The 27,286-nt window shown below is 36.9% G+C and overlaps 1 protein-coding gene across 1 annotated transcript in view; it reads right to left on the bottom strand.

Moving 5' to 3' along the window:
• Positions 1 to 2,375: 2,375 nt before the first annotated feature.
• The window catches only part of APLF (aprataxin and PNKP like factor), an 81,835-nt gene continuing 56,924 nt past the window's right edge, over positions 2,376 to 27,286 (bottom strand). Inside the window, exons 9-10 of the mRNA XM_059187854.1 lie at positions 12,309 to 12,355; positions 2,376 to 2,892 (exon numbers count right to left, since the gene is read on the bottom strand). Coding sequence (XP_059043837.1) covers positions 2,687 to 2,892; positions 12,309 to 12,355 — 253 coding nt within the window. The 3' untranslated portion in view covers positions 2,376 to 2,686. The remainder of the gene's footprint in view (positions 2,893 to 12,308; positions 12,356 to 27,286) is intronic.

Here is a 27,286-nt window from a genome sequence, read left to right as displayed (position 1 = left end):
TGTCTATTTATTTTCAGCTTTATGTCACCATTCTTGGAAAACTATGCTCCCAATCTATTTGCTTTCATTACGTGAAATGAATGTTTTCAACCACAGGATCTTCCAGTTTTAGAAACCAATAGCACTGACAAGGCCATCTTCAACCTGGGGCAAAAATAGAATCAGTGTATGGGTGTCACTGAAAAATCTTCATGTCTAGCTTCCCAAGGTCATAGAAACCACACCCCACACACAAACACACGAGAGGTCAACAAAAAACATTTGCTTTCCATGACAAATCGGTGACAAAGGTCTATATGACAATTTTTGACTGAGATACAGTTTAAATTCTGTGAACACCCATGATAGGAAGCGTTGGCTCCTAAACACTGTTTAGGATGGCAATTATTGAAAAGAATCAAGTTTTTGTTAACACTGCTCTTGTACCCACTGACCAGCTAATGTCATAAGTTTTCCTTCTATTTTGTAAGTCACAGATTTAAATGTAGTCCAATTACAAGTGGCGAATGTTCACAACACCCTAGTCAATTAAGTTATGTATTTATATAGCATGCTGAAAAGTGTCTTCGGGATAATTATGGAAATCACATCAAACTATCCTTAAAAACAGATACCATGAGGTGCGCCTGTGTAGCTCAGTCAGTTGAGCATCCGACTCTTGATTTTGGCTCGGGTCATGATCTCGGGGTTGTGAGACTGAGACTGATGTTTGGTTCCACACTGGGCACAGAGCCTGCTTGAGACTTTCTCTCCTCTCCCTCTGTCCCTCCCTCCTCTTAAAAAAAAAAAAAAAAAGCTACCATGAGCTATCACATTATTGCCAAGAACATATTCTGATTAAATGCTTTTTTCTTTCTGAAAAACTAGTGTCACCTTTTGCATTATCTTTTTATAGCAGGTTTATTAAAATACATAATCCCCATACCATAAAATCTACCCTTTGAAAGTCTGTGGGTTTTGGTATATTTACAGCGTTGTGCAACCATCCCCACTAATTCTAGAACATTTTTAACAATCATAAAAAGACCCTCTACCCACTAGCAATCACCCTCTATCTCTGCCTTCTCTGGCCCCTGGCAACCACTAATCTATTTTCTATGGATTTGCCTATTTTGGATAATTCATATAAATTTGTTCGTATAATATGTGGCCTTTTGTGGCTGGCTTCTTTCATTTAGCACAACCTATTCAAGGTTTATCCATGTTATAGCATGTATCAATCCTTCACTTCTTTTTTATTAACAAAAATATTCCATTGTAGAGATATGCCACACTTTGTTCATCATTCATCAACTGATAGGCATTTAGGTGTTTCTACTGTTTGACTATAATATCAATTTTATTTTTATTTATTTATTTAAGTAAGCTCCATGCCCAGCAGGGAGCCCAACACAAAGCTCGAACTCACAACCCTGAGACCTAGATCTGAGCTGAGATCAAGAGTCAGATGCTTAACTGACTGAGGCACCCAGGTACCCCTACTTTTTGACTATTATAAATAATGCCTCTATGGACATTATGTACAAGTTTTTGTGTGAACACATTTTCAATTATTTGGGGATATACCTGTGAGTGGATTTAAAAATGCTTTAAGGATTAAGTCAGTGCAGGGATGAAAATAAGTTCAAAGATTTTTTTCATTGGCCTGTCAAGCCCCCAAGAAAAAAGGGACATTAGAAGGGACAAATCAGTTCCCAAATATAAGAGAGAAAGTCAGAATAGTAGGTAATAATAGTCTAAAGAAATACTTATCTTGTCTCGGACAGTTTAAGTTAATTTTAACATTACATAATTAACTTCAAAAGACATTAAAAAACAATAAGAAAACAAATATAAATCTGCCTTGCTCTTTTAAGATCTAAATTTCTAGGTTCTCTTAGAATAGAAAATATAACTGTTAGGATATTTTAATGTAAAGACGGAACATGGAGAGTTAAAATAACCATGCAAGACTTTAGTCTGAAAAGTCTGAAAAAATAGTCTGAGTCTATACACTGTCAAGTCATTTGGATTTTTCTACTTTTAAATTCGGACATAGAGTAAATTACAGATGTGGAGCACAAAATAACATTCCCTGCAGGGTGAACATTTCTATAGTCTAGCTGAATATATTTTCAGTATCCATTTGATACTCATTTCCCCAAGTTTCAAAGAACAAAAGTAGTAAATGAAATTGTAAAGTTCATATCCAGGGTACTAGAAAAAATCATAGCCATTATATGATGGCTGTCACTTTCTAAAGCCTGGTTCTGCTTAAAGAATGACTTCAATAATAAAAGAGGCATGCTCTCCTACCCATGATGTCATCAGCCTGGTTCTGCTTGCCTAGTGTTCAAGAAAGATAGAATCTTTGGAAAAAAGAAACAAGGCCAAAGTTTTGTGCAACCTATGGCTTTTACTTTTTATTCCCAACACAAAGTACATGAAAAGTATCAATTATTTCTCTTTATCTCTCTGTCTGCTTCCTATTTCCAGATGCTTTAAATAGGAGAGAAAAAGCAAGACAACAAAACAAATTCCATCTACTGCATCAAGGGCTGGCATGTCAATGTTTCATCTGCAAAGAGTCAATAGCAAAGTCACAACTATAAAAAGAAGAAAAACCAATTATCATATAAGTGCCTCGTTAGTACCGAATTTTTTCCATAAAGAATAAATGTGAGCCATATATTACTGCAGAAAAAAGTTACTTTCTCCTTTTCATAAACTTTTTTGCTTCCTTCAAAAGCTCTTCCACATCCTCCTTCTCTTGGTCTTCCTGTCCTGGTTCCCAGTCAGAATCTTCATCTGTCGGCTCATATTCTTCTTCCTCATCATCGAGAAAGCTGTCATTGAGGTCATACTCATTGGGTTGCCCAACATTATCACGGTCTTCATCTGCTACGCTTCTCACTGGGAAAAAAAAAAGATTGGCACACAACATATTAACCACCACTCAAACCTGGGAGCAGAGATAGCCAGCTGTAAAGTGTCTTTCTCTAATGAGAAGAATTACTTTTACTTAAGACAGCACTAAGCACCACAAGTTTCTAGAAAGGGGGCTAAAATTACTTTGTTAGAATTCTAACTTTTCCTACCATGAGGCTCCTGAAACTAAAATGTCCTGTGAGAATCACAGTCACAGTTCCTTAATAATACCATAATCATATTCATCCTACCCTACCCTCGGGGTGGTTGAATATACTCTTACTCCAGTTACTTATTGTCCCTCCCTGTGATATGATTATATTTAATCAGCCCCAATGACATCACACTTGGTCAAAGGAAAGTGGGTGGAAACAGTTTGTGCCACTTCCAAGGGGAAGCCGTAAGTGCCTTTCTGGGGTTCTACGGCCATCGTTTTCCCTCTGCCACCATCTCCCTCATGTCCCAGCTCAGGCTGATCCTTCAGCCTGGATTCCAGGATGAGAACACACATTGGACAAGGCCACAGCTAACACGCAGCCATAACACGAAGGAGAAAAACACCTACTTATTGTCACGAGGCACTGAAATCTGGGGACAGTCTGTGATCACAGGACAGCTAGCACAATCTGATTAACACACCACGTTTGTGATCAAATGAGAAAACATGAGTCTCTACACTTCAGCAAGTGTGGTTTAATAGATCTTAGCTTGTTTCAGGGACTGTGACTACTGAAGATATCAGGATTGCTATGAGAACAGCCATTAGAATTTACAGATTTCTAAATAATATCATAGAATTTATAAATTTTTAAGTAATATTATAAAACTAGAATTATAACACTACAATTCTCATCCTAATTCCACTTCTTCCCTAAGCCCACTCTGTTTTATTTTCTTTCCATGACAAGCAACAAGCATGTTTTCAAATGAGCAGCAAGAAACTCCAGGATGATGGGGAACATTTAAGAAACAAGTAGGAAGATTCTATCTGGAAATCTCTGAATGGCAGGGGACAATACCTGTGACCAACACCACACGTATGGGTTAAAAAAAAAAAAATCACTGTTTGTACTTCTGTATATGCTCTACTTAACTTCTTAAAATGTTCATATGCAACAGACAGATGTAACTTAAAAGAAACTTAAATTTGAGGAGGAAGAAATGAGGATGACAAAAAAAAAAAGATAATTTATCTGTCCTCTTAACTCTCACAGCCCATTTACATTCTTCTTGATATCTCCATTCATTTCCAGAGAGGATCTGAGACAGATTATAATGAGGTCATTAAAAAAATACAAATAAAAGTAGACATTAAGAACATAAAAACCCGAATGTTTCATTTTTAACATACTTATTATAAATTGAGCGTCAGCTTTCTCCCCAGTCTCTTGGTAGCCAAGGCTAAAAAGGCTAAACAATGATTTGCATGATTCTCATTAGCATAAAAGCAACGGAGTGCCTTAAGGGAAATCTGTAACTCTATTTATTTGTAAACATTTCTTATCTCCTATAAGCATCCTGAGGTTATGTTTTATGTCTAGCTAATCTCAGCTTCCCATAAAACTTTGGTGATGGGAAACACTGAAAACACATCTCAAGGGTAGTCTGCAGATGGCAAAGGAGGGAAGAGGAAGGACTGTCCACAGCTTTGTTCTTGGCCATTCTGCTTTGGAAGTTCTCTCTTATAAGTATGTGACATCTCAGTAACACCCGTCTCCTTTCAGATTCAGAAATTACCCTAGCAGATTCACAAGAAAAACACATATAATGCTGAAACAACTTCAGGTTCTCCTCCTGCTTTATTTGGCTATTCCTTCTCAAGCATTGGCTGGCTCTTGCTCGTCTTCCCAACCTCTAAATTTTGGGAGTGTTTGAGTTTCTGGCTGGGACCTCTAGTCTCTAACACACTCCAGTCTTATATCTTATATTCCGAAATGTATATTCCAAGCCTTGACTACCACCTGAATTCCACTCTCCTTTATCTCACCGTCTATGGATTCTCTCTACTTGCATAAGGAACAGGCATCTTGAAACATCATATTCCCTGAACACAGCTCTTGAGGTGCTTCACCCAAATCTAGTCATTTTCTTATCAGTCTTGAGTCTGTGACTTCTCCAGCCTTCCAAGAAACCTTGGAGTCACCCTTGAATATCCTCCACTGAAAACCCAATACCCAATATGTCAAGAGAATCCTATTGACTCTGCCATCAAAAAACTGCCCCTTCTCACTCTATCTACTCCATTGTCTGGTTCTCCACACCATCATCTTCTTTTCTCAGTCAATTCCAATGTTTACCTAACTGGTTTCTTGCTTCAACTCTTATCTATTCTCTACAGAGAAGCTAGATAGCTTCTAATAGCTTCCTACCTCACTCTGAATTAAATCTGAAGTTCTGACTTGCAGGTGCTGGCCTCTAAGAGCCTACACAACTAGATTTTCTGAACTCATCCGCCACTCCTTCCTTACTCTTTGTTTCAATTCTACCCTTTTTCTACCACACCTTGAATAGGACGAGCAGGATCATCTCCAGTGCCTTTGGAGTCACCATTTCCCTTGCCTGGCAAAGTCTGCCCTTAGATGATCACCTGTCTAGCTCTCTCCTTCAAGCCTCTGCTCTCATGTCAAACTATCAGAATCCTTTCACCATCCTATCTGAGATGGCACCTGTCCCTCCCCCCCAACACACCCTTGCCATTCTGTTCTCTTACATACTTTTTCTTCTCAGCAGTTTCACTATATGACATCACATAGTTGTTTACATGCATACTGTCCACCTTTGTAAAATTCTACAAGGGCAAGGCTTTGTCTCTACTGTATCCTCAGCTCCTACAACAACGCCTCTTACACAGAAGACACTTAATATAAATATTTGTTAAATATATGACTGGATGAACAAATGAACAATTTGCAAATCAACTGCTGAATACCTTTAGTTTTACAGAAACCCTTCTTATTATAACCTACACTTTTAATCACTAGCCTGTCAATATAATGAGTTACATTAAAGACTATTATCTAAATCCTGCTAATTGTAGGGGCTTTAAGCTTCAATGAACCTTGGAAATCTTCAGCAGTTTACTGGGAAGGCTCATTTCTTGAGCAATAAGGTCATGTTATTTATTTTCTCAAAAAATTATTTATATCTATCCAATCTTCATTGATATAAATATCACACCATATGATTCTTTTATTTTTTATTTATATTTTTAAGATTTTGTTTATTTGACACAGCTTGCGGGACAGAGAGCACAAGGAGAGGGAGCCGCAGGCAGAGGCAAAGGAAGAAGCACGCTCCCTGCTGAGCAAGGAGCTGATGTGGGGCTCGATCCTAGGACTCTGGAATCATGACCTGAGCCAAAGGCAGACACTTTACTGACAGAGCCACCCAGGTGGCTCTTTTAAATAGAAGGTTCAGAATCTAAAAAAACCCATCCATAATAGAACTCCATGCAGCTGGTAGCAAATTTCATCCACTCTACTTCACATGAACAGGTATTTTGTGCTTTAAGTAAAAGCACCTGAAGAGCCAACTCATGACAAAGGCGAAGTCAGCTCTCTGTCCTGTGTTAGCAGGGCCATGCCATGTGGACACTTCCTAACAGGGTAGTAAATGCTGACATGTGATTATCTTTCTGGAATCAATTACAATGGATCCTCTTTAGCAAATTCAGTTAGTGGCCTTAAGTATTCTACAATGTAAATGCCATCTAGATGGGAGTTTACCTTTTTTTTTTTTTGCTGAAGGTGTTTTTAGAAAAATAATAGTTTCTGCCTTTCAGTGTAACTGGGCTACGCAGACAGTGAGACTTGACTTTCTTGGAAAATGCTTTGAATAAGCATACTTGGTGACATGAATTATTACATGATTTCCTGAATCACAGGAATAAACTCAGGAAGCAGGGCTCTGAACTAAATATGGCTAACACCTAACGTAGGAATAAAATGCCTGTCCTTAGCACACAATTAAGCTTTTATGCAAAAGGAATATGAAGAGCATTGAAAGCAAGGAGAAAAAAAATCAACCCAAAACCCATGCATGTATTTTCCAACTGGGCACACTGAAACATACGGTATGGTAGCTGGGTATCTGGATTTGAAGTGATAAAACTAGAAAAGTTCACATAAACCTTGCTAGTAGCACTTTTTTGCTAGATAAAAACTTCAAAGAAAGCTCATACAAGGAAGTTGGCTGGTAAAAGAACCAGGCAACACTCGAGGAATCCCATCACAGACCATCCCAAGCCAAGACTTCAGTATTGTACAGATACTGTAAATTGGTGAAAGGCTTATTAAAGTGCAAAAATATTAACAGAAGACATAGCAGGAGTTGTTTAATTTTTTAACTCAATAACAAAACATAATTTTATAGTTTTTTTGTAGATTTCCACAGAATAATATAATTGCATTTAAAAAAAATAAGTGCCTACACATAACATTTTCCTATATAATAGCTAGCTGATTTGAAATATGATTTTTTTTTTTTAGAGGGAGAGAGAGTATGTGGGGGTGGGGAGAGGGCTGGAGGGAGAGAGAGAGAATCTTAAGCAGGCTTAATGCCCAGCACGGAGCCAAGGAGAAGCCTGAAATCATGATCTGAGCCGAAATCAAGAGTCTGGTGCTTAACCAACTATGCCATCCAGGTGCCCCTGAAATATAATTCCTGAGTGTGTCTAAGAAATCAGAACTGCACTTGTTTCTTCTGAATCAAGGTAAGCTCAGATAAAACAATTTTTTTTCTATCTTCACCTAGAAGTTTCTTGCTATTTTTATGTGATTGTCCATCCCCCTCATCCAACAAAAAGTCTCTAAATAGCAGCAGTGGCTTAAGAGAGAAGATAGACTGGGGAGTAGAAACCCAAAGATCTATGTCATAAACAAGCCCATAAACAATGCACAAGTCACTTAACTTAATGGCTTAATGGAATTTATGTTTTTTTATCTATGAGTCAAAGGATGTTGATTAAATTACTTCAAAAATCTTTTCTGACTCCCAAGTTATAATTTTAAGTCCAAAGTAGGAATCATCATTTTCTCTACAAATCAGTGTAGTCATATGAAACACAGGGATGACAGCCTGACTGCATGAAGCAGCACAGGAGAAACAGGCGGGCACTTATTTTGAAGAACTGATGTGTAATGCTACATTTCTATGATGGAAAAGAACCACCTTTAGAAAAGTAACAGACTCTTAACATCTTTAAAGCAACAACGGATTAACTATTTGATATTAGGCTGTGGTAATTTCTTAATTTCTGCTCATGTAGAAGGATGTGTCACATCAGAATGACAATTTCTAAATTTGTGTCTAAACTTTTCTTTACAGTTAAAATTTCACTGTCAGTTTTTACCCTAAGAACATCAGTCTGAAGAGCTAGTGAAGAGTACACTGTGTCAAATGCATATTGGAAGAAATGCTGGATTTACAGAGAGAAAAAAATCGTTCCAAATTGCTGATTTTTCCAAATAGATTTCTGGTGTTGGGATCTAAGACTGTCATCTTAGATGACATCTAAGAGATGCCTCATAACAGATTTATAGCTTAACATCAATAATTCTTCAGATTTTATTGTCCTTTCTTTACCAGTAAATCTGAGGACTAATTAGGATATTAATTCTCATTAAGTAAAAACAAATTTTAGCTCAATAGTCTAAAGATGAAAATCTACTATATACTACAAGAAAACACTTTTTCAAATACTTCATTTTACTACTAAAGACTCATCTTTCTCATGTACCAAGCTACTGGTTGGGTATTCATATTTTAGCCTTGGAAAAGCAGCTTGTATATTCCGGTCTACTTTATTATACATGAAGTTTATTCCTCTTTTTAAATTCCACTGCACTAGCCTTTTTTGTAACCCCAAATCTCTCTGCTTTCCCTACACTAAGCATCAGTTTATAGAATCTCATTTAAGTTCCATTAATTTCCATAATAGCTTTCTAGAACTTTTGGGTTCTACTTCTGGAAGGAAAGTATATATAAACAAATGTGTGCATACCATTGCAGAACCAGAGATAAATTAAAATAGTTATCAGTAGAACATTTTAAATTTTCAGCCATGGGTGGTACCAATAGCCTAGAATAATGCATATCACATAATAACAAAAGCCAGAATGACTCCAATAATCAAATAATAAAATGCTGATAATAATTTTTTTAATGTGTCAACAAGATAAGGTAGCTAAGAAAGTATAAAATAAAATTTTCCTGGCACTGATTGCTCTTGCATTCAGTATTTTGTGCCAAAACCAGAGTACTCTAAGAAGAAGTGTGGAAAGTTAGTGAAATTTTAAATCAATTAGATGTATAAGAAGCTTAATAGATGACTGCAGTCAAACCTACAAAAAAAAAAACCACCTACATAAATTGTTACATGTGTGGAAGAACTCTGTAGACAGAAATGTTTTAGGAGTGCTACAATCAGAAGTTAAATATTAAGAGTTTAATGCAGTTATTTTAACATTGGTACCATCTTAAATTTTATTGTTTCATTGCGTAGTTATGATACCCCACCTCAAATTCAACATGTTTAAATTAAAGCAACAGCTACCTGTCTCTTCCTCCTGATCTCTATGATATGTAAATGTCATCCCTAGTCTCCTTATAAATTGTATTATAATTCCGAGTCATCATTATTTCCTTTATGTCACCCCAGGCCCCAAACCAATTAGTTTGCAAATCTGATATTTCTTTCAAAATCTCACTTGAATCTAATTCTATCTTTCCATTCTCAGGGTGGCCAACCAAGCTCTGGCCCTTTATTCAACTGCTTAACATCCAGAAATCTTCCCCCACTCTAACTCTGACTGTTCATTGTCACCAACTTGATTTGGATAAAATACTGCCTCCCCATTCCAAGCCAAAGCACCTGTATCTTCAGTATAGTTTTCAAGGGCTTCTGTAATCTGGCCTCAATACAACCTTTTAGTATCATCCACAGTTAACTACAGACACTCTCCATGTTAGTTAAACTGATTCACTTGCTAACCCCACACACCACTTACCATCTTCCTCCTTGGTGTCTTTCACTGATCTATTCCTCACTTTGTCTGGGATATCTTCTATCTACTGACCACAAAGCTAAGAAACACAGGTGATTCAAATCTAAGCACCTTAAATACCAACTTAGCCTAGATTCCACATCAAGGTCTACCGTGATAAGACCCAGCAGAAAGTGCTTCTTCCCTTTCCTCAGAGACTTTAGACCGTCTTTGCCACAAGAATATATACAGCCAGAGCTAGTTCTCATGGATCTCTGTTAACTCTGCTTGTTTGGAAGACATAATAAATGAATCAATAAGTATATAATGAATCTATATAAATGAGATTAAGATCTTGGGTGATGTTAAACTTTAAGGATTCAGGAGATGAGAAAAACTAGGATGTTAGAATTCACTGTTAGATAACTCTAAATTAAGAAATATAATGAGACCCCAATATTTAAGATTAGAAATACTCCAGACACCTTAATTTATAAGTCTTAGAGTAGGAAGAGTGTTTCAACAATTTGGCCTTGAAAGTAGATTAAAAATATAAAATTAAATTTTGGAATGCCTGGGTGGCTAAGGAGGTTAAGCATCTGCTATGGGCTTAGGTCATGATCCTGGGGTCCTGGGATCGAGGCCCACATTGGGCTCCCTGCTCAGTGAGGGGTCTGCTTCTCCCACTCTCTCTGCCTCTCCTCTCCAGCTTGTGTTCTCTCTCTGTCTCTATCTCTCTCGCTGACAAAATCTTTTTTAAAAAAAATTAAATGTTGCTTAAAAATACCTACATTTATAAAAACTGGCTTTCCAATGAGATAAAAAGCCTTTCTAAAAGAAAGTTAGTTGCTATAAAAATGTTCTTCCATCAGAAGATTCCCTAATGATAATTCAAGAGGCTTTTCAAAGAAAGCTCAGATTAAACTATTGAACCTGATGTGCATTGATAGTTTTTAGGAAATTGGTTCTTATTTTTATAAAGATACAGATGTGTCAAATGCATTTTCATGAGACAGTGTTAAATCTTGCTAATAAAATATGCTTTAATCAGCAAACATTACATGACTGCTGGTAAGAAAGTTTATTTAACCCCCAGAAATGCTACATCATTGGATACAGCCCCAGTAAAAAAATGTATAACACGTGACGTGTAACCTCTATAACCTATGAGCTCTGATAAAATGAGCTGTGTCTGAAGTACTAAAGTACGAAAATGTGTTTCAGTGAGAAATTTTAAATGGAATTCTTTAATGGTGAAATTCTTTACTTCTGTCACTTGGTTACAAAGGGGCTGTGTTTATGTACACACATGTGCATGTGCTAATAGCCTGCAGAATATGCATTTTCTTCTCTCATTCTGTGGGTAGAAATATTGTGTGCCAAAATGGCCTCTGCATTATATGAACGATACGAAGAAGCCAGAATTTGTTAAAGTTAAAAAGTATTCAAGTCTGGAACAGGGGAAAGAGAAGGTAGGACAGATGCCTGCACCTAAGACTGAAGGACATTTGATGGATGCTTCCCTGGTATCTGTACTCCCTGCCTCTCTTTCCTCCAAAACTTTAGTTTCTATCAGGGATCCCTGTGGTTGAAGAAAGTGACCTATCCTAATTCCAGGGGTAGTTCAAACTCATCAGTCGTCCTAGTGATTCATTCAAGAGTAACAATATGATCTAAATCAATAAAAAAAAAAGTAAATTTCATGATTCTTCCTAGGAATAGTGAGAACTGAAGTTGTTCACTCTCTCTCTTGAGATGTAAACCTGGGTGCTGAATAAGGATGCATCTAGTCCCTTTGTGGTGGGGAGGAGCCGGTCTTAGGATGATAATGACCCCTTTAAAGACAGAATGATGAAAGGAAATTGGGTCATCGGTGACATTACTGACATTACTAATGAGCCAAAGCAGTAAATGTCTAAATCCATCCACACTTATTCTATTTTTTCACTTAAATAAGTAAGTTCTCATTATCACTGAGGATAGTTTGAGATTTTGTTTTCAGATACTAGCCAACAAAATAATTCTAAAAGATACAATGATAAATATATATTGTTGTACAACGATTATAGAAAACATCTGGTATACAAAAAATTTACCACTTTAAAAAAATTTTATCTATTTATTTGAGAGAGAGAGAGAGAGAGCACATGAGAAGGAGAAGCAGACTCCCGGCTGAGCAGGGAGCCAGATGTGGGACCCAATGCCAGGACTCCAGGATCATAACCTGAGCTAAAAGCAGTTACCTGAGCCACCCAAGCACCCCTATCACTTTTTTTAAATCTAAGAAAAACCATTAAAATCAGCAAATCCATAGAAGCAGACATTAAACAAAAATTCACATAACTAGAAATTGAATCTAGGTTTAACAAGAGAATCATTTGAAGATTTCATCTTGTTACCTGAGGTAAAATTACTTACCTGGAACTGCACTATGTCTGTATTCTATCTTGTGCTGGGGATTCTTCCTAAAAAAGGAGAAAACAAAAATAAGATCTAGATTTCCAATCACTAAAAATTAGTAAGAATATTTAATTAAAGTAGAACAAAAACAACAACAACAAAATAAACCAGAACACTCACTAACCTACAAATAAAATTAGGCCCCAATAAGCTTCTTACTGAAAAGCATTTGCTTTTTTCGTTGTTAATTATAGTCACTAAGCTGTACAAAACCATTTTTTTTTTCTTTAAGGATTTATTTATTTGAGAGAGAGAGCACAAGCTGGGGGAGAGGCAGAGGCAGTAGAAGAAGCAGAGTCTCCCCCTGGCAGGGAGCTCGACATGGGGCTTGATCCCAGGACCCCTGGATAATGACCTGAGCCGAAGGTAGATGCTTAACTGACTGCGCCACCCAGGTACCCCCAAAGCATTTGCTTTTTAATTACAACATTAAGTGCTTATTACATGCCAGGCATATTTCTAGATGCAAAGATATCCTGGTGAACCAGACAAAAGTTTTTCCCTCATGACTAACTGGAGAAAAATAGTATGAGATGAAGAATAAGATGTCATATTCCCAAAATGTAACATATTCTATTTCTAAAATGTCAATGCCATATATCACATACATAAAAATGCAATGTATAATCATGTATAAAACATAGAAAATGAAATATCAAATATGTGTGTATATGTGTTTGTAATCTCTAAAAGGATACTTTTATGGTCTTCTTGAATCCAAAGACAAAAGCATCTAAGTCATGTCTCTAAAGATCCCCAATTGTTATGAGAAAACAGAAAAGGCAATTTGCATTGAGAAATGTATATGACATACTCCAAAGTCAAACAGAAACTACTGTTTGGGTATCTATTTTTTATTACATGTACCTATGATCTTTCTATTATTTTATTAGTTAAATGAATGTTGGGATACGCTATATATATATATAAGACATTCTCCAGATAATACAAAACTGTCCAGGCAGCAAAAATCCAAACAGATCATGACCCACTTGATGGGTACCTCTCTTAGGGGATTCACACAGGAGAGCTGGGGTACAGTGACAATAGGCATGTGCTAAGGTACACAGCTCATACAAAGCTGTTGTGAGGATTCATGGAGAATACAGAGAAAGTCCTTAGTCTAAGGGCATGATAGGTTGTAAGTAATGAATGTTAGCCATTGACACATCCACCATTGGTTCAATAAATAGTCATGGGGCACTAATTACATGTCAGACTCTGTCAGGTGTCAGGGATGTTTTTTACTGCTAGTATCTCTTCTTTCTTGGAATCACTTTTCATCTGTGAGCATTAACACACTACAAGATTGCAACCACACAGTTAATTAGGGTCATAACTCAACAGTTTTGAAAAGTGGAAAAAAGATTCTAGAAAAGATTGTGTATTTGGGATAATTAACCGAAATCTGACCTTTTAATGGAAAAGACTCTTTGAAGTTGAGAGAAAGAAACTGGACAACTTCAACGTGGCCAAGAGAGCTGCACATGAACAAAGCTGCAGGGATGATCTGTGTGGGAAGACTGAACACACCAGCACAGCTCACTGACTTGTTGAATGCAGTCTATGAAAATGCAATTAATGCTGGATGTCAGAGGAGGAGGAGCAGAAACATAAGGGAGAGGGACATAAATATCAATAACCTGGAACAAGATTGTTGGTCATTTGGGAGTATTTTTGGTAACCTTTTACAAGATCTTTTTGTGTGAGTATGATAAAATTAAATACACTGGAAGCTTTTTGTTTTGAAAAAAAAAAAAAAAAAAGGCAAACTACTGAAAAGTAGCAAGATTAATACACTGAAATTTCGTATACCTCTGTTGAGATTCTTCAAGTGTTAATAATTCTATATAGATGTCCAATTGTTATTATTATTACTATTTATAGTCTTCTGATATTTGAAACTGTTTTTTTCCATTTTAATACATATATTTTTCAGGTCCCAAGCAGTCTCAACTTTTCCCACTTTGCTCTTAATAATTAAGAAGAAATTTATTGAACAGTTAAATATAGTCTTAACTGTTTGCTACTACAGCCTCTTTCAAAAGGTGCTTTTAGAAAGTCTCAAGTAAGTGAATGTCTGTCTTTAGAAATAAGTATAGAAATAGTACAGAGGACCTGAACAGAATTTTTCCAAAGAAGACCTATAAATAGCCACCAGACACATGAAAAGATGCTCACCATCACTAATCAAGGAACTGCAAATCAAATCCACAATGAGATGTCACCTTACACCTGTCAGAATGGCTAAAATCAAGAACACAACAAATAACAAGTGTTGGTGAAGATTTGAAGAAAAAGGAACTCATGTGCACTACTGGTAGAAATGTGAATTGGTGTAGCTACTGCAGAAAACAGCATGGAGGTTCCTCAAAAATTAAAAACAGAAATACCATATGATATTTACCCAAAGAAAGAAACACTATTTTGAAAGAATATATGCACCCCAATGTTTACTGTAGCATTATTTATAATTGCCAAGATATGGAAGGAACCCAAGGGTCTATCGATAGAAAAACTGATACGGAAGATGTGTGGTGTGTGTGCGCGTGCGTGTGTGTGTGTGTAATATCATAGACCCATTAAAAAAGGATGAGATTATGCCGTTTGCAACAACATGGATAGCCCTAGAGGATATTATGCTAAATGAAATAAGTCAGACTGAGAAAGACAAATACCATATGATTTCACTCATACGTGGAATCCGAAAAAACCCAAGTGAATAAACAAACAAACAAAAACAGAATCAGACCTATAAATGCAGAGAACAAACTGATGGTTGCCAGAAGGGCGGAGGAAGGAGGATGGGGAAAATGGGTGAAGGAGAGTGAGAGAAAGAGGCTTCCAGTTATGGAATGAGTAAGTCAGGGGAATAAAAGGCACAACATAAGGAATATAGTCAATGATACTGTAATAACTTGTATGGTGACAGATGGTAGCTACCCCTGTGGTCAGCAGAGCATAATATATAAACTTGTTGCACTGTGTTGTACACCTGAAACTCATGTAACATGTATGTCAACTACACTCAAATTTAAAAAAAAAAAAAAAGATACAGAAATGGAACCAAAGAGTTTGAGAGACTCAAGTACAGTTTATGCACCAAATACTAGTTAAAAGACTGCTGATAACAGCTGTCACCACCACAGAGACTGAAAGTGAGAATTACTGTTTTTAAAGGCAAACAGGCTGGGGTCCTGGGTACTGATTCAACCTTCCGGTTGCGGAAGATAGTTCCCGCTTCTCCATTATCTTGAAACAGCCACAGGGGTTTGCAAGGGCAAAACCCTGCCTATATAATATCATCTCACATACTGCCTAAGAAAAAGCAAATCACTTCAGAAAAAAAGATGAGGAAAAAAGTTTTGCATTTGTATATTCCCAAACAGAAGTGCAGAAAAGCTATTTTGAAATTTTGTACCCAGAAAAGGAAGATTTTCAGCTCTATGGACAGATTCTCATCTGCCTTAGAAGGGTGGAATGTTTCTTAGAGGCTCTGATAATAGTTTCCATCCTTTCCTAGAAGAACTTGCTGTTTTCATTACAAGACAAGCATAGCGGCACCTTGGCGCCTCAGTTGGTTAAGTGTCTGCCTTTGGCTCAGGTCATGATCCCAGGGTTCTGGGATCAAGCCCCACATCAGGCTCCCTGATTGCAGAGGAGTCTGTTTCTCCATCTCCCTACTGCTCCCCCTGCTTGTGCTATCTGTCAAATGAATAAATCTTTTTAAAAAAAAAGATAAGCGGAAGACCATAAAGGAAACCAGAATAAACTAGTTGATTTGATACTTTTCCACATTTAGAGGCCAAACTTCCAATTTCAAACAAAAGGATTATTATCAGTACAGTTTTTGCTTGAAATAAAACAAAAGGATTATTATCAGTACAGTTTTTGCTTGAAAATGAAGAAAAAATATCTTCTGTGACAAGTCCAAAAGTTTTCTCTTTAGAACTTTAGGATGTATTTCCAAGTATATTTTCTTTGTTAATTAATTAATTTGTTAATTAATTAATACCACTAATCATATAAGTATAACTCTCAGAATGGACTTTAATAGGAAAATGAGCCAAAAAGAAAAGATAATATATCACATGCCAAAGCACATACTCAAAATAAAAACAAGTTTTAGACATGTCTTGTTCATGTAGCAATTTAAATGTTAAAAAAAAAAATCAGTATTCTGAATGTTAAATTCTTATATTATGCCCTTCTTCAAGGTGTCTTATAATCCCAGTCCCAACCTTTATTTGCAGTTCCAAGCCTTCATTTCTACTCCAGGAGGGTATTTTTGATTCTTTGCCATCAGTAGGTACTTGCTCACAGCGTTTTTGCCAAGAACGTTCTTCCTACTATACACTGCCCAAGTTCAAATCATACCTCCTCTAGGAAGGGAATTCTGATAATCACTAGGACACAGCTCTAGAACACATGGCCCATATCTACCATTGCATGCTCACTACATAATTTTTTTAAAAAGATCTTAATTTATTTATTTGACAGAGAGAGACACAGTGAAAGAGGGAACAGAAATAGGGGTATTGGGAGAGGTAGAAGCAGGCTTCCCTCTGAGCAGAGAACCTGATGCGGGGCTCGATCCCAGGATCCTGGGATCATGACCTGAGCCAAAGGCAGACGCTTAACAAAGGAGCCACCCAGGTGCCCCTCACTAGGTAACTTCTTACAGTGTCATCTAAATTTTCAACACAAGTGTGTGTGTGTGTGTGTGTGTGTGTGTGTGTTCTCTATCATCTATCAAATGAGCCACTAGAAGCCACGGAGTTTTTCTTGCACCTTTTAATATTTTTTATAGTACCTTTCACAAAGCGGTATTCATCTGTAGTTTTAACAAATTTACCTACCAAGAATAAAGATTTTTTTTAAGGTAAAATTTTTTTTAATTAAGCTTTTACATGTTTCCAAATTCGTGAAATATTTTATATTTTCCTATTTAATAGGAAAATAAGAAACTTGTTTTTGCTAACTTTACTATTGTTTCTTAAAATAAGTGTTGAAAGGAACTTGACAGAATATTATCAATATTGTATTGTCAATATTGTCAATACATACTGAGGTTTAAAATTTTCACTAGTTGGAGCACAAAAAGCAGTTTGTAGTAATTTCGAGACTGGCAATAAGTGTTTTTGAGTTGATGTTAACACTTAACATTTTTATAGTAATCCTAATCCACGAATCCTAATGTTTTCAGAACCCTATCCTTTGAAAGGTGGTTTTTTTTTTTACTGGAAATTTGCCAGAGAATGCCTATTCTCATTAGGTCAGAAAGAACGTCAATGTGCTGAAACTGCTTTATATTCACACTTACAAAGTTAATAATCCAAGTACTCACTGAATCTTTTTATGCAAACCTAAGACTAAAACATGTTAGAATTTCCTGCCATTAACAATTCATATTACTTCCCCAGGAAACAATGAAAATGTAACAATCATATAAAGCAGACTCCACTGCAATCAGGTTCCTGAGATACTGACTGGTCAGCATCACCAGACACTCAGCTCTAGTCAATCAATCATGCATGGAACACAGGAACACACAGTCCTTCACAAATGCTTAAGAGATAGATGGCCACCGTGTTCTGGATCTGTCCTCATTTGGCTGGTTGAACTTTGGACCACTGGCATTGCTATGGAAGGGGTTCAGGTTTCAGGATCAGAAGGGCTGATTATGAATTCAAACTAGACCTTTTACTGGTTGTGTGATTCATGAAAGTCCTATAAACCAAGTTACCATTTACTCATCTGTAAAGCAGGGATAATACTGCCTAGCTCACATAGGGTTGTTCGCAGGGTTAAATGAAGTAATAGGTATAAACACTTATAGGCTAATTAAGTATATTCCACGTGTCAGCTATTTTTATAGAAACAGAAATTAATTTTACTTTAAGACAGCCAACAATGTGTGAAAATTCTATGTGCCAGTAAAAGTAACTGCCAATTAAAAAGTGCATATGGAATGAAAAAATTCAAAAAATTCAAAAGTCTATTAAATAACAAAATATGGGGAAAAAGTATTGCCAATTAATACTAAATGGCTGAATTTTGTTTTTAATAATACATATTATTATGATAGGATATTTTCCTCATCATACTTCATATATTCATGGAATATTTTCTTTTTTTTTTTTTTTTTAAAGATTTTCCTATTTGTTAGAGAGAGAGAGCATGTAAAAGAGAAAGCACAAGTGCAAGCCGGGGGAGAGGCAGGCAGAGGGAGAAGCAGACTCCCAGCTGAGCAGGGAGCCTGATGTGGGCCTTGATCCCAAGATGTCGGGATCATGACCCCAGCCCATGGCAAATGCTTAATTGACTGAGCCACCCAGGCATCCCTACAGAAAATTTTCTAACACTCAGCTGTGCATATTTCATTTTCAAAAATCAGTCATTTTATAACAAGGCAGAATGTCTTTTTCATATAACTCTGGGTTAAGACTAAGTGGCAGTTTTGTGCAGCTCTGTGAGGGCACATGAGTATTTGAGATAACTTTCAAAGATAATGCCAAATTCCATCCAGGACTTTTTCCTAATGAATGGAAATACTCAGAGTTCATTCACAAAAGATTTACATCCATCATTTTTGCAAATGGCATTTTCTGTAACTTAGCAGACCTCAAAATCCTTTCTGAGTTTTTTTTTAATTACTCTTAATTATTAATGGCAATATTTGGTTTCTAAACATAAAACTATACACCCATAACCATACCAGGGTTCCAGGAGCTGTTATATTTTAAAATATACATTTTCCAAAAAAAATTCTGATTTTAATGATATTGGTATTGGAATAAATACATATCTGAAGGAAGAACACTCCAGGAAAAGGAAATGGAAAATGTCTGTAAATTCACTAAGTCCCTGAGGTAGGAAACAAGCTAGAGTATTTGGAAAAACACACAGATTTGTAAAGCTCAAAGAGAATGAATGAGAAAGAAAACAGTACAACATGGAGTCAGAGAAGAACTTGCAAGCTACAGTAAAGAGCTTTGTCGGAAAATACTGGGAGATTTTGATTAAGAAAACATGATACAACTTAATTTTAGAGAATTATTCTGGGTGCTTATGGAAAATGAACCACTGGAGGGCAAGAGGAGAAACAAGGGTAACAGTTAAGAAGCAGTTAAGAACCTCTTATCATGACTAACATGATAAGAGGTGGGGAAGAGAGAAGTGCTCAGTGCCTAATATATTTTCAAGGATGAAATGGCAAGAACTGCTGATGGACTGAAAGAGGGACGTGAAGAAAAGAGAAAAATGAAGGCTGTTTCCAGGTTTGGAGCCTAAACACTGTTGGAAACGGTGAAGTCATTTACACAGGTGGAGAGCACTTAGGAAAGAGTTGTTTTCATGATAATAATCCAGAGTTCTGTTTCAGATGTATTAAGTTTGAACTACCTATTTTACAACCAAGTGTATGAGTCTGGAGCCATTTAATTGAATCAGATGCTCTCAGGAGTAAGAACAAATAGAGAAGGACCTCATTCAGGAAACCGAGCCCTGTGGCTTGGTGCTAATTACAGGTGGGGAAAAAGAAGAGGAGGCAGGAGAGAAGGCTAAGGAAGAATTGGCCAGGAATATGACCGGTCTGGCTTTATGGAAATGAATAAATCACTCTCTGCTCTGGGCATTGCCATTACTGAGTATAGGACCCTGGAACACAAATGATCCAACCTCTGCGTTTCCCATGTTTTCATGAGGAATTGAAGCCCAGGAAAATCAAATGACAAGCAAAGTCATGCTACAGAGTTGGTACAACTATCTAGAACCCAGGGCTACTGACACTGTTTCTCCACCATAAAGCCCTACCTTAAGATTAACTAGGCAATGATAACAAGAACGAACTCATACTTTTTATTTTTGTTTAATTCCAAAGATTTTGTAACTTAATACCAAAACTTAAACCCACAATTTTAAATGAGCCTGAAGTACTATTTTACATCAGCTCCTATAAATAGTGACTACTGGCTTGCTGGATGCTCAGTATTTGCTCAGTAAGTGATCATACTATATTTTTGTTTTCATTCCAAAATAATTTATCTTGCATTTTTGAAAGTCGATATCTATTTTAAAATCTAAAGCAAAAGCTTTCAGTTTTTCTCCATTGAGAATGATATTTGCGGTGGGTTTTTCATAGATGGCTTTGATGATATTGAGGTATGTGCCCTCTATCCCTACACTTTGAAGAGTTTTGATCAGGAAGGGATGTTGTACTTTGTCAAATGCTTTTTCAGCATCTATTGAGAGTATCATATGGTTCTTGTTCTTTCTTTTATTGATGTGTTGTATCACATTGACTGATTTGCGGATGTTGAACCAACCTTGCAGCCCTGGAATAAATCCCACTTGGTCGTGGTGAATAATCCTTTTAATGTACTGTTGAATCCTATTGGCTAGTATTTTGTTGAGTATTTTCGCATCTGTGTTCATCAAGGATATCGGTCTATAGCTCTCTTTTTTGGTGGGATCCTTGTCTGGTTTTGGGATCAAGGTGATGCTGGCCTCATAAAATGAGTTTGGAAGTTTTCCTTCCATTTCTATTTTTTGGAACAGTTTCAGGAGAATAGGAATTAGTTCTTCTTTAAATGTTTGGTAGAATTCCCCCGGGAAGCCGTCTGGCCCTGGGCTTTTGTTTGTTTGGAGATTTTTAATGACTGTTTCAATCTCCTTACTGGTTATGGGTCTGTTCAGGCTTTCTATTTCTTCCTGGCTCAGTTGTGGTAGTTTATATGTTTCTAGGAATGCATCCATTTCTTCCAGATTGTCAAATTTATTGCCGTAGAGTTGCTCATAGTATGTTCTTATAATAGTTTGTATTTCTTTGGTGTTAGTTGTGATCTCTCCTCTTTCATTCATGATTTTATTTATTTGGGTCCTTTCTCTTTTCTTTTTGATAAGTCGGGCCAGGGGTTTATCAATTTTATTAATTCTTTCAAAGAACCAGCTCCTACTTTCGTTGATTTGTTCTATTGTTTTTTTGGTTTCTATTTCATTGATTTCTGCTCTGATCTTTATGATTTCTCTTCTCCTGCTGGGCTTAGGGTTTCTTTCTTGTTCTTTCTCCAGCTCCTTTAGGTGTAGGGTTAGGTTGTGTACCTGAGACCTTTCTTGTTTCTTGAGAAAGGCTTGTAGCGCTATATATTTTCCTCTCAGGACTGCCTTTGTTGTGTCCCACAGATTTTGAACCGTTGTATTTTCATTATCATTTGTTTCCATGATTTTTTTCAATTCTTCTTTAATTTCCCGGTTGACCCATTCATTCTTTAGAAGGATACTGTTTAGTCTCCATGTATTTGGGTTCTTTCCAAACTTCCTTTTGTGGTTGAGTTCTAGCTTTAGAGCATTGTGGTCTGAAAATATGCAGGGAATGATCCCAATCTTTTGATACCGGTTGAGTCCTGATTTAGGACCGAGGATGTGATCTATTCTGGAGAATGTTCCATGTGCACTAGAGAAGAATGTGTATTCTGTTGCTTTGGGATGAAATATTCTGAATATATCTGTGATGTCCATCTGGTCCAGTGTGTTGTTTAAGGCCTTTATTTCCTTGCTGATCTTTTGCTTGGATGACCTGTCCATTTCAGTGAGGGGAGTGTTAAAGTCCCCTACTATTATTGTATTATTGTTGATGTGTTTCTTTGATTTTGTTATTAATTGGTTTATATAGTTGGCTGCTCCCACATTGGGGGCATAGATATTTAAAATTGTTAAATCTTCTTGTTGGACAGACCCTTTGAGTATGATATAGTGTCCTTCCTCATCTCTTATTATAGTCTTTGGCTTAAAATCTAATTGATCTGATATAAGGATTGCCACTCCTGCTTTCTTCTGATGTCCATTAGCATGGTAAATTCTTTTCCACCCCCTCACTTTAAATCTGGAGGTGTCTTCGGGCTTAAAATGTGTTTCTTGGAGGCAACATATAGATGGGTTTTGTTTTTTTTATCCATTCTGATACCCTGTGTCTTTTGACAGGGGCATTTAGCCCATTAACATTCAGGGTAACTATTGAGAGATATGAATTTAGTGCCATTGTATTGCCTGTAAGGTGACTGTTACTGTATATGGTCTCTGTTCCTTTCTGATCTACCACTTGTAGGCTCTCTCTTTGCTTAGAGGACCCCTTTCAATATTTCCTGTAGAGCTGGTTTGGTATTTGCAAATTCTTTCAGTTGTTGTTTGTCCTGGAAGCTTTTAATCTCTCCTTCTATTTTCAATGATAGCCTAGCTAGATATAGTATTCTTGGCTGCATGTTTTTCTCGTTTAGTGCTCTGAAAATATCATGCCAGCTCTTTCTGGCCTGCCAGGTCTCTGTGGATAAGTCAGCTGCCAATCTAATATTTTTACCATTGTATGTTACAGACTTCTTTTCCCGGGCTGCTTTCAGGATTTTCTCTTTGTCATTGAGACTTGTAAATTTTACTATTAGGTGACGGGGTGTGGGCCTATTCTTATTGATTTTGAGGGGCATTCTCTGAACCTCCTGTATTTTGATGCTCATTCCCTTTGCCATATTGGGGAAATTCTCCCCAATAATTCTCTCCAGTATACCTTCTGCTCCCCTCTCACTTTCTTCTTCTTCTAGAATCCCAATTATTCTAATGTTGTTTCGTCTTATGGTGTCACTTATCTCTGAAAGCTTTTCCGCTAAGGTCAGGAACACGGCAGGGATGTCCATTATCACCACTGCTATTCAACATCGTACTAGAGGTCCTAGCCTCAGCAATCAGACAACAAAAGGAAATTAAAGGCATCCAAATCGGCAAAGAAGAAGTCAAATTATCACTCTTCGCAGATGATATGATACTATATGTGGAAAACCCAAAAGACTCCACTCCAAAACTGCTAGAACTTATACAGGAATACAGTAAAGTGTCAGGATATAAAATCAATGCACAGAAATCAGTTGCATTTCTCTACACCAACAGCAAGACAGAAGAAAGAGATATTAAGGAGTCAATCCCATTTACAATTGCATCCAAAACCATAAGATACCTAGGAATAAACCTAACCAAAGAGACACAGAATCTATACTCAGAAAACTATAAAGTACTCATGAAAGAAATTGAGGAAGACACAAAGAAATGGAAAAATGTTCCATGCTCCTGGATTGGAAGAATAAATATTGTGAAAATGTCTATGCTACCTAAAGCAATCTACACATTTAATGCAATTCCTATCAAAGTACCATCCATCTTTTTCAAAGAAATGGAACAAATAATGCTAAAATTTATATGGAACCAGAAAAGACCTCGAATAGCCAAAGGGATATTGAAAAAGAAAGCCAACGTTGGTGGCATCACAATTCCGGACTTCAGGCTCTATTACAAAGCTGTCATCATCAAGACAGCATGGTACTGGCACAAAAACAGACACATAGATCAATGGAACAGAATAGAGAGCCCAGAAATAGACCCTCAAATCTATGGTCAACTAATCTTCGACAAAGCAGGAAAGAATGTCCAATGGAAAAAAGACAGCCTTTTCAATAAATGGTGCTGGGAAAATTGGACAGCCACATGCAGAAAAATGAAATTGGACCATTCCCTTACACCACACACAAAAATAGACTCAAAATGGATGAAGGACTTCAATGTACGAAAGGAATCCATCAAAATCCTTGAGGAGAACACGGGCAGCAACCTCTTCGACCTCTGCCGCAGCAACATCTTCCTAGGAACAACGCAAAAGGCAAGGGAAGCAAGGGAAAAAATGAACTACTGGGATTTCATCAAGATCAAAAGCTTTTGCACAGCAAAGGAAACAGTTAACAAAATCAAAAGACAACTGACAGAATGGGAGAAGATATTTGCAAACGACATATCAGATAAAGGACTAGTGTCCAGAATCTATAAAGAACTTAGCAAACTCAACACCCAAAGAATAAATAATCCAATCAAGAAATGGGCAGAGGACATGAACAGACATTTCTGCAAAGAAGACATCCAGATGGCGAACAGACACATGAAAAAGTGCTCCATATCACTCGGCATCAGGGAAATACAAATCAAAACCACAATGAGATATCACCTCACACCAGTCAGAATGGCTAAAATCAACAAGTCAGGAAATGACAGATGCTGGCGAGGATGCGGAGAAAGGGGAACCCTCCTACACTGTTGGTGGGAATGCAAGCTGGTGCAGCCACTCTGGAAAACAGCATGGAGGTTCCTCAAAATGTTGAAAATAGAACTGCCCTATGACCCAGCAATTGCACTATTGGGTATTTACCCTAAAGATACAAATGTAGTGATCCAAAGGGGCACATGCACCCGAATGTTTATAGCAGCAATGTCCACAATAGCCAAACTATGGAAAGAACCTAGATGTCCATCAACAGATGAATGGATCAATAAGATGTGGTATATATACACAATGGAATACTATGCAGCCATCAAAAGAAATGAAATCTTGCCATTTGCAACAACGTGGATGGAACTAGAGTGTATCATGCTTAGCGAAATAAGTCAAGCAGAGAAAGACAACTATCATATGATCTCCCTGATATGAGGAAGTGGTGATACAACATGGAGGCTTAAGTGGGTAGAAGAAGAATAAATGAAACAAGATGGGATTGGGAGGGAGACAAACCATAAGTGACTCTTAATCTCACAAAACAAACTGAGGGTTGCCGGGGGCAGGGGGTTTGGGAGAAGGGGGTGGGATTATGGACATTGGGGAGGGTATGTGATTTGGTGAGTGCTGTGAAATGTGTAAACCTGGTGATTCACAGACCTGTACCCCTGGGGATAAAAATATATGTTTATCAAAAATAAAAAATTAAAAAAAAAAAATCTAAAGCAAAAAACATGAATCCTATGTTATCAAATATCTAAGTCTCAAAATTTAGAGGAAAAAGAAGAGTTAATATAGTCTTAATTAGATAATAAAAGAGTAAGCCAGCATAAGATAATGGAAAGTAGCCACTCTGTTAAATGAACATCATTACATTTACTATCCATGCCAAAAGAACTCTGAAAATTCTTATATACATGCAATTAACACTAAACATAACAAAAAAATAAAATTTCTCATTATGAAAACAGATGCATATTCAAATAAAGAAATAAGAAAAACAAAACCACAAAACACATTCCAGTACATTTTTTCAAGGCTACATAGACATAGTTGATGTTGTCACTACTATTTCTAAATGTAGTTTAAAAAAAATTATAGCCAAGTCTTAAGTAAAACTGCATAGCTGAGTCTTTGTATGTAGTCTAAGATACTTTCTTCAACGATGATATTCTTACATGTGATTAAAGAACTGCAAGCATGGCAGGCAATGATAGGTCACTTCCTCTATATGCGGATCCTATAAAAATGGATTAAAATTCTAACAACTTTGATTATTTGTAACCATAAATAAAATGACTAGGACACTTGGGTGGCTCAGTCAGTTAAGCGGCTACCTTAGGCTCTGGTCATGACCCCTCATCCTGGGACTGAGCCCCACATCAGGCTCCTTGCTCAGCGGGGAGCCTGCTTCACCCTCTGCCTGCCACTTCCCCTGCTTCTGCTCCCTCACTCTCTTGTTCTCGCTCTCTGATAAATAAATGAATGAATGAATGAATAAATAAATAAATAAATAAAATAAAATTAAAAAAAAAAAAAAAAAAGACTGTTGGCCTCACATGATTGATTCTGGGAATCTTAACTACCAGGCAACTAGTTTCCTATTAAAACCTACTTATTGGGGCACCTGGGTGGCTCAGTGGGTTAAGCTGCTGCCTTCAGCTCCGGTCATGATCTCAGGGTCCTGGGATCAAGCCCCACATCAGGCTCTTTGCTCAGCAGGGAGCCTGCTTGCCCCCTCTCTGCCTGCCTCTCTGCCTACTTGTGATCTCTGTCAAATAAATAAATAAAAATTTTTTTTTAAAAAAAACCTACTTATTTTGCCTCAAATAAAATATGGATTTATGTTAAACACACATTCCTAATTTTTATGATGCAGCTCCCAAAAATCAGTATCCTCTGGTCTGAAGTGTACATCTGCACATATGATCAATTAAGATAACACTGCAATACGCTGGAATACTTTTCAAAAATAAAAGAGGAGAGGCGCCTGGATGGCTCAATCGACTGTGCAACTGACTCTCAGTTTTGGCTCAGGTTATGATCTCACGGTCCTGAGACTGAGCCCCATGTCAGGCTCCAACCTGGATGTGGAGCCTGTTTGAGATTCTCTCTCTCCTTCTCCTTCTACTTCCACCCTGCTCATGAGCACATGCTTGTGCACTCGCTCTCTAAATAAAAAATACGAATAAATAAATAAGGAAATAGCAAAAAAATTTAGATCATAGCTATAAACTTGGATCAACAAATAACAAAAGAAAATGAATTTTCTTACTATCGAATACACTTTTTAAAAAACAAGTTATGCTTGTCGCAAAACACTGTGTTCCTTCAATTATACAGATCACGCTGCAGATTCCTGACAGTGAGAGCACTTACAGTTGATAACTAATACACTTCCTTACGCCATCCCTCTTAGAAGGTATCACAATTATAAAAAAATAAAAAATAGGTCATTGGCTTCCAAAAAACATCAAGGCACCAACATTTTCATTTGCATAATACATACCTGCCTTAAGTGTTTAAATCTGAGGCAACGTTATGAGTTTGACTTCACATTTTTACACTAACCTGGTTGCAGATGGATTCCATTCATTTTAGCATATATATATTCTAAAGTTAGTGCCTAATTTAACAAACAAGAACAGGAGTAATACACTGCATAAAATCCTATTACACACTAGAGGAAGTGAATGAGTCAGAGGCAAACATAGCAATCACTGGGTTATATCAGACATTAAGTATCTAATATTCTATTTCCGACAAGTATTAAGCTCATCAAATGCTTTAAACTGAGCACCTCTTCTGACAGACTATAGAGTAGAGCACAAAAAGAATAAATCAGATTTACTAA

The sequence above is a fragment of the Mustela lutreola genome, chromosome 9 (assembly GCF_030435805.1).
Source record: "Mustela lutreola isolate mMusLut2 chromosome 9, mMusLut2.pri, whole genome shotgun sequence".
In the NCBI taxonomy this organism is placed as follows: domain Eukaryota; kingdom Metazoa; phylum Chordata; class Mammalia; order Carnivora; family Mustelidae; genus Mustela; species Mustela lutreola.
Note: the sequence above shows the minus strand (reverse complement) of the source record. Positions and strands in the feature narration are given on the sequence as shown.